General features: G+C 35.8%; 2 protein-coding genes across 3 annotated transcripts in view; both read right to left on the bottom strand.

Moving 5' to 3' along the window:
* dnlz (DNL-type zinc finger) overlaps positions 1–8,574 on the bottom strand; it is a 242,196-nt gene that overhangs the window by 59,042 nt on the left and 174,580 nt on the right. The window lies entirely within an intron of this gene.
* The window catches only part of ntng2b (netrin g2b), a 70,614-nt gene continuing 63,811 nt past the window's right edge, over positions 1,772–8,574 (bottom strand). For both annotated transcript variants that reach the window (XM_079586358.1, XM_079586359.1), the window contains 2 exons: positions 7,903–8,037; positions 1,772–2,937 (listed from right to left, as the gene is read on the bottom strand). In XM_079586358.1, the coding sequence (XP_079442484.1) occupies positions 2,720–2,937; positions 7,903–8,037 (353 nt within the window). In that variant the 3' untranslated portion in view covers positions 1,772–2,719. The remainder of the gene's footprint in view (positions 2,938–7,902; positions 8,038–8,574) is intronic.

The raw sequence follows: 8,574 nt of genomic DNA, 5'->3' as shown, positions 1-8,574 counted from the left end.
ATGATGCAGAAAGTATGTGCTATTGGTCAGAGAGAACCAGAATCATAGCCTATAGTGTTCCACTTGTGTGTTTAAAAAGAGGTGGAGGTTTACAGAACTGTTTGCAGTATATGACCAACTCATCATCATCTTTTTAATCATGTTTCTACCTGAAGGTGGTCAGAAGGAAGCTTTGGACTCATAAGGAACCATGTGGTATTGATATTCTGAGGAAGCAGGTAATCAATGCTCGCTGACTAAGGTAAAAGCTTGATCCTCTCAGGTCAGGTGCAAGACACTTTGCTACTGTGACGTGACGCAGCATTTCTCTCTCGTCAGAGAGATGCCGGGTCAGCAAGGCCTCTGGAATCTTGCTTTTGTTGTAATTTTACATTATTGGTGCAGCATCCTGTTTGTTGTCTCACTGGCTCGGGTGTCATTTTCAGATATTTCATAAAGCCAGATGACCGCACAGACCAAAGTAAATATAAAATTCTCTCTGGGTTCTTCTACGACTGTTATATAAGACCTAGTAGAAGATTTGATTGGGTCACTTTTATCATGTTTTTATATACTGGATGAAATAATAAACTCACAATTTTTAAAGATGGAAATCATATTACTACATTCAGTTTATGTAGTCGCAATATTATAATGAAGTGGATTTTAAATCATTTTATTTGTCGGTTTAAATGCATGTTAAAAAAGATGCTGCACTAATTTGTAAAATGATAAACTGACAATTAATTAAGAACAAAATTGTAATAATTTATACGTTTTTACTGTCTCCTCAATATCACTTTTCATAATACTCTTATGATGTGAACACACCATTAGTCTTTTGTAAAATTATTTTAACTAGCAAAAGCCATTTCCTTAATGACATTATCCTACAGGAAGTGCCATCAATTTGGAGAGAAAACTACAGCACAAACACCATAAGTATTAACAATTTATTTGATGGATGTCTTTGGTGTTTTGTGGTTTTGGCTTTTGCTCACTTTAAAACAACATATTCGATTAAATCACAGAAATCTGTGTACTGTAAAAAAGATAAATATATATTAATCTAATTTTTGTGAAGTCTGAAATAAAACTAAGACTACTTCAGTCGTTCTTCTTCAAAATTTCACGTTTAATTCTTTATGTTACTTACTGATTCTTTGAGATAATTAGTTTACTGAAATTTACTTGCAATTTCTGAGTGAAAATTGTTTCTACGCCAATCTTTTTTTTTGGTGTAGATAGGACAATATCAAAACAATATGATATTATAAAAAGAACTCAGTTGCAACCTCAAGCTGAACTTACTCCTGCATAATAGCAATCTCTTCTTTGGCCTTCAACATAAGATGAATGTTTCAAAGCAGGCCATACCACTATTAGGGAGAAGCTAAAAGATTAGATAAAAACTGTAAATGCAGCTTATTAAATGAGATGGAAAGAATCCAACTATACATTTTGGGAAGACTATCTGAAGATGAAAATAAGTGGCAAATACCTGTAAATGAGGTCATTGGTCAAAAACACTGTAAAAAAAATTTGCTGCGATTATTTATCACAACCTAAAATCCAACATTGTTTCAACTTTAAAAAGTATGTGTTCATGCTTGACTTAAAATATTAAGTTTAGTTAACTTTAGTTTAGTTAAGTTGGATATTTAAGTTATCTCAACTAATCCCAACTTAAGTTGTTATAACTAATACTGCAGTGTGTGTGTGTGTGTGTGTGTGTGTGTGTGTGTGTGTGTGTGTGTGTGTTACAAAATGCAAAGAAATGACAGACACAGAAACAATTCAAACGTGGCCAAGTAACAGTCACATTTACTGTAATGTTTACAGTGTCATAAAATTTCATTCAGTTCTTTTAGTTTTGTAAATCTGTTAACCATAAAGTTTACAGTGTAATAAACCCCATCCTGTACATTTCAGTAGAGTTTGCCATTTAATAAATCCCGCTTGGTACATTTAGTGCGTAAATTCATCCTCTGTAATACCTGACTGTAAAGTGTACAGTGTAAACTCTACGTTATAGATTCTTGTACTATAATAGCTTTGTGTGCTGTAAAGTTTACAGTGTATAATAAAACCTTTTTTGCCTCTTTGAGTAGATCCAAACCAAAAATATTCTCTACCAAAAATAGTCAAATAATGTGGGTTTATAATAATTCCATTTGATTAGATATCTTCTCTTACAAGTTGGATAGCGTGTTTGTGTCCCGAATACTTCGTAAATATCAATGATCTCTAACTGTGGCGACAAACATTCCTATAACAACCAGCGGTACAGTGCCTAAAATCTTAATAGTCAAATATCACAATAATATTCATACTCTTTGCTTTTTTTTTTTTTTAGCGAATAACAGTGAGCGCTCGTTACATACATCTGAATGTTACAAACTGCAGCGAGGGAGAGTAAAAAAACGTGAAGCCGGACCTTTCCTGTCTTTCTGTGGAGACAACCTGCAGGATCACTGTGAGGACACGCCCCTGCATTGAGCCAATCAGAGTGAAGGAGGTGGGGTAAGTATTGAATTTCGCAGCTATTGCACAAGAAACTTGTTGATTTTGTGTGTGTGTGTGTGTGTGTTTTTGGTATTACTCGTCCTCAGCGTATACGTGAGGCGCACATTTTGAGTTCCTTTGATTTCCAGCTCTAACAGAGTCTTTGTTCGTCGTTCTGCCCCTGTAGAGGGCGATGGGAGAAGCAGGAGTCTCTCAGGAGTCTCTCAGGAGTCTCTCAGGAGGCGCTGGAGCCCAGCAGGGTGGCGAGGAGCGGGCAGAGCAGAAGTGCCAGGCTCAGAGAGAGCTCGCTGGCACGGTTGCACTTTTTGCCTCCTTCGCAGCGCGACTGTTGGCACAAAACACCCTTAAAGTCAGGCGGACAGCTGCAGCGCTGATTCTGAACACACGTCCCCCCGTTCTGGCACAAGAGAAGCTCCTCGTCACACACGTTCGCTGTGGAGAACATAGAGGAAAAGTTCATGTACAACATTCCCAATCTTAGCTTTTTCTTTCTCTTTTTTTTTTAACATAATTATGCAAATACACACTGTAAAAACAGTAATATTGTGAAATATTATTATGATCGAAAATAGCTGTATTTTATTATAATATGATTCCAAATTTAATTTATTCCTGTGATCAACGCTGTATTTTCAGCACCATAACTCTTCAGTGTTCAGTGTCACATGATCCTTCAGAAATCATTTTAATATGATGATTTGCTGCTCAAGGAACATTTCAAACAATGTTGAAAACTGTTTTTGCTACTTAATATTTTTTGTGGGATCTGTGATGCACTACCATTCAAAAGTTCATAATTTTATTAAGATGCATTCAATTCATCAAAAGTGGCAGTAAAGACATCGCAAAAGATTTCTGTTTCAAATAAATGCTTTTCTTTTTAACTTTCTATTCATCAAAAGAATCCTGGGGACAAAAATGATCACGGTTTCCACAGAAATATTCTGCAGCACAACTGTTTTCAACCTCGATAATAATCAGAAATGTTTCTTGAGCACAAATCATCACATTAGAATGATTTCTGAAGGATCATGTGACACTGAAGACTGGAGTAATGATGCTGAACATTCAGCTTTGATTCCATGAATAAATTACATTTTAATATAGAAAAAAAAATTTGATCAAATAAATGCAGCCTTGGTGAGCAGAAGAGACTTCTTTCAAAAAAAAAAAATCTTAATTAGTCCTTTTTATTGGTAGTGTAGTCTCTCTCGCTCTCTCTCTCTCTCACACACACACACACACACACACAATCATTTTCTTGCTTTGTATCTGTGTCATATTTAACATGGGCGCCTGGTGTCATTAAAAAGCCACAACGGGTCGCAGGAGTCTGGGTACTAATGAGACCAGGTGCTACACACCTGACCCCAAACTGTCTCAGCAGTGAACAATGAGTGTGTGTGAGAGAGAGAAAGTGCAGAAAATGATAAAGAGGAGCATGACTATTGCTATGTTCTGAACAGCATATACTGCCATATATATTTTTTTCTGATCTTTCTCATTTGCCTGGAATACCTGGGATGACCTACTACTACAACACGACCAGAGCGCACAGTGCTGAGCGCCATTTCCCAGAATGCAACACCATTAATTCGTCACACTGGAAATGAAAGGTTAAATTGAGGGTAAGTAATATCAGTTGTAGTTTTAATCTCTTGACTCATTTTACACAGAATTATATTCAAAATGCTAAATGATGAAGAGGGCTGAAAAAGTGGGCGGCCACTAATGCACTTTATTACTACTTGAAGTCACTACATGATGCATGCGTTTTCAAAAATAATTTTTTTTGAAGAAATAGTAGGGAGTGTATAGTGTATACGGCACAGAATTAAGTATGCCATTCTGAACATATCCTATAAAACTGTAAGTAAAGGGTTAAATGGGCATGTTTTTTTTTTTTTGCATTGCATTGCTGAAATGGTCACACTAAATAAAACTTGGTGTAGAAACAGTTTTCACTCAGAAATTGCTAGTAAATTTTAATATGAATAATTACAAAGAAAACGCATTGAATGTTTAAGTAGAAAGCCTGAAATATTATTTCCTTGTAAAGCATAACCTAACAGTCTTTGTTTTGTTTACAAATACGTTTTTACAGCACATGATATTTTTATAAATGTAATACAAAAAGCTCTAAAAAAAAAGACTTGTTCAAACCACTTTTATTAACCAATAATATGTAAATATTATTAACCAAACCGCTTATCCAGTGCATTTACTAGAACCAGTAACTACTGGCTGCATGCAAATCCACTTAACCCTAAAACAAAACAAATCTATTTGCAGAAAAAGACTAATCCAGCTCCGGAAGTGTGTCCCTAATGGATTCTCCCCTGTTCTGTCTCCCCACAGAGCTAGCGGTTCTGGCCGAGGGCCAGTTTCATCTTAAAGATGGATCACGGGGAAAACGCTGTGCGCAGGGGTTCTAAAATCACCATGGGAATCCAGGTACAAATGTGATCATTACCCCACAAACCAGTTTCCAATAAACAAGGGCTGCTTAGAATGTGCAGATAGCGGGAATACCAGACCCATTATACACCAGTATAATCTATTGTGATAATAGGTCAGCCTCCTGTCAAATCAGATCAATCCCGCCCTCCTCATTATGAGACCACACCCGTTTTTTGTCCAACACAACTTGACACCAATTCCAATGTTTGAATAATAATCATAAGCCTTACAATTTTTTGGTCACTACACTCTTAAAAATAAAGGTTCCAAATGTTTGGTAACACTTCTATTATCTACTAGCTATAAGTAACTTTGCAACTAAATGTCAACTAACAGTCAGAGTATTAAGAGTGCTTAAAGGATAAGTTCATTTTCAAAAAAAAAAGTGCTGATTATTTACTCACCCGATGTCATCCAAGATGTTTTTCTTTCTTCAGTCGAAAAGAAATGAAGGTTTTTGAGGAAAACATTCCAGGATTTTTCTACACAGAATGGACTTCAATGGCAACCAAATATCCCAATGTTCAAAGAAGGTTCAAATGTCCGTCTCAATGCAGCTTCAAAGTCTCGACACGATCCCAGTCGAGAAATAAGGGTCTTATCTAGTGAAACGATCGGCCATTAAAAAAATAAATATATATATATATATAGATTGTTTCGCTGGATAAGACCCTTATTTCTCGACTGGGATCGTGTCGAGACTTTGAAGCTGCATTGAGACGGACATTTGAACCTTCTTTGAACATTGGGATATTTGGTTGCCATTGAAGTCCATTAAATGGAGAAAAATCCTGGAATGTTTTCCTCAAAAACCTTCATTACTTTTCGACATAGACATCTTGGATGACATCGGGGTGAGTAAATTATCAGGATTTATTTTTTTGAAAATGAACTAATCCTTTAATATCTGCTAACACTTTATTTTGATGCTCCTCAAACGGATTCTACTGACTATAAGTAACTTTGCAACTACATGTTCAACTGATTCTACTAACCCGACCCAAACCTAACAGTCTACTAATACTCTAATGAGAGTTAGTAGAACGTCTAAAGTGGTCTATCGCAAAACAAAGTAACCAGAGGTTTTTGCAGCAATGCCATAAAATAACCATTTTTGGTTCCCCAAAGAACCTTCAGTCAACTGTTCTTTAAATAAAGAACCATTTTTTTTAGTGTGAAAAACATTTGAATAATCTAAAGAACCTTTTTTCCACTATAAAGAACCTTCTGTGCAATGGAAAGATTCCACACTCTTAAAATATAGAGGTTCTTTATTGGCATCTGTGGTTCCACAAAGAATCTTTAACATCCACAGAATCTTTTTATTACACAAAAAAGGTTCATTGTAGTGGAAACAAGGTTAGTTGGGGAACAAAATGGTTCTTCTACGCCTACGGCATTGCTGAGAAATCCCTCATTTGGAACCTTTATTTTTAAGAGTGATGGATGTTAGAGGTATTTTTAAGAGAGATGGATGCCATTAAAGAACCTTTATTAAAAGTGCAGCGCAGTGGTAAAATGTGCAACAATAATCACTTCCGTTTGTGAGGGGTGTGCAATACCAAGACATCTTTTACACTGCAAAGATGGCACAGAAGCCGCATCTCAAGCAGCATATACACTGTACAAATATATTGTTGGTTTAACTTAAAGCGAGACACGGCAGGCAAAAACACAGTTTTTTTTACTGGTCAATTTTGAGATTTTTGGATATTTGTCTTCAATAACATGTCGTCTTTCAGACTTGTGGTGAAAAAAAGTCCGAAATACACATTTAGGTCTTTATTTTACTACACTTTATCTGTTTGCGTCTGTTGATTTCTCAGAAATTCAACAAAAGTTGGCATTCTAAATCAACATGTTGCTCCGCGATCTCTGTCTGCTCCCTGTCATCACATGAACCGTTAGAAAGCTCTCTCTCTCCTGTACAATGCTGTCGGATCAAAATATGGGCATTTCCTTTTTATCAGCAACCAATCGTCAAAGTAAAAGGGCTGAATGTGCAATCTCATTGGCTGATGATAAATCTTTAAAGCCCGTTTTCTCAAAATGACTTTTCTCTCATTCTCCAAGTCCGAAATCTCCACTTCAGTTGCACCGATATACACCAAACTTTCCAGTCTTGTACCTAGTTATATTATGAAGACATTTATAGAGGGATTTGTAAATATATTATTCCTAGCCTGATTTATAACATATACTTAGATTTCGTTTTTTATAATATATGCAAATTAGCACATATTTAATTACATATTGCCTAATTCGCATATTTAAACATTAAATTACAGAAAACTTGTAATACATTTTTTTCTCATCTTAATGTAGGTAATCAACTGGGAAAGTTTCATGGTGATATCTGCTAGTTAAACATTTTACCCTATTCACCTGTGGCTGTAGTGTCTCGCCTTAAAAAAATTAAGTAACCTGGTTGCCTTAAAATTTGAAGTTAATTGAAATTAAGGCAATCTAGAATTTTTTGATCAGCAGAAACTCAAAATATTATGTTATCTGAACCACATAAATTATCCAAATGGATTTGACAAAAGAAAAAATGTTGTGATAACAAATCATGAAAATATTTTTTTACAGTGACAAGTTTGACTGGTTTGCATGGCTAACCCCTGATGGTAGTTGGCGTAACTACACCATTAAAGCATCTTTCTAATTTCTCGGCCATTCTGATGTTGAATTAACTCTGCTTTAACTCCACAGTGTAAAGACTAATGACTGCGAGCTAGAGAACCAGTAATTATTTAAACTGTTACTTTTATTTCAGATGGCTTTAGGAAACTAAAGCCTTGTAAAGTTCTGTGCCAATTATTATCTGATTTAAACCTGAAATTGGCTGAGGAGAATGGAAAGGCGACTGCACACTTTGACATTGATTTGTTAATTAGATGGGAGAGTTGAATGAGGTCTGATTGGGAAGGTACTTACGGACACAGCCCGGTTTCCAGTAGTAACCGGGGAGACATTCATCACATTTGACTCCGGTTGAGCCGTCTTTACACTGACAGAAGCCGGTACCGTTACAGCGGTCGTGCACCGAACCCAGCGTATTACAGTTACACTCTGAAAAGAACAAGAGAGAGTTAGACACGGGAAAAGGGCTGAACTTGTACAGCTTATATGTGACCCTGGATCACAAAACCAGTCACATGTCGCACGGGTATATCTGTGGCAATAGCCAACAATACACTGTATGGGTCAAAATTATTGATTTTTCTTTTATGCCAAAAATCATTAGGATATTAAGTAAAAATCATGTTCCATGAAGATATTTTGTAAATTTCCTACTGTAAATATATAAAACATGTATTTTTGTGAGTGAATGCAGCACAATCGTGAACATAAATGCACAACTTTAAAGGAGATTTTCTCAATGTTTACATTTTTTTGCATCCTCAGATTCCAGATTTTCAATAGTTGTATCTCGGCCAAATATTGTCCTATCATAACAAACCATACATCAATGGAAAGCTTGTTCATTCAACTTTCAGATTATATATACATCTCAATTTCATAAATTGACCCATGTGACAGGTTTTGTGGTCCAGGGTCACATTTCTGAAAATGTGTTAATGACTAATTGTTGAGTGTCAAAATGGC

Source organism: Phoxinus phoxinus (genome assembly GCF_949152265.1).
Source record: "Phoxinus phoxinus genome assembly, chromosome: 17".
NCBI lineage: Eukaryota > Metazoa > Chordata > Actinopteri > Cypriniformes > Leuciscidae > Phoxinus > Phoxinus phoxinus.
The sequence above is the reverse complement of the archived record's forward strand: the minus strand, read 5'-3'. Positions and strand labels throughout refer to the sequence as shown.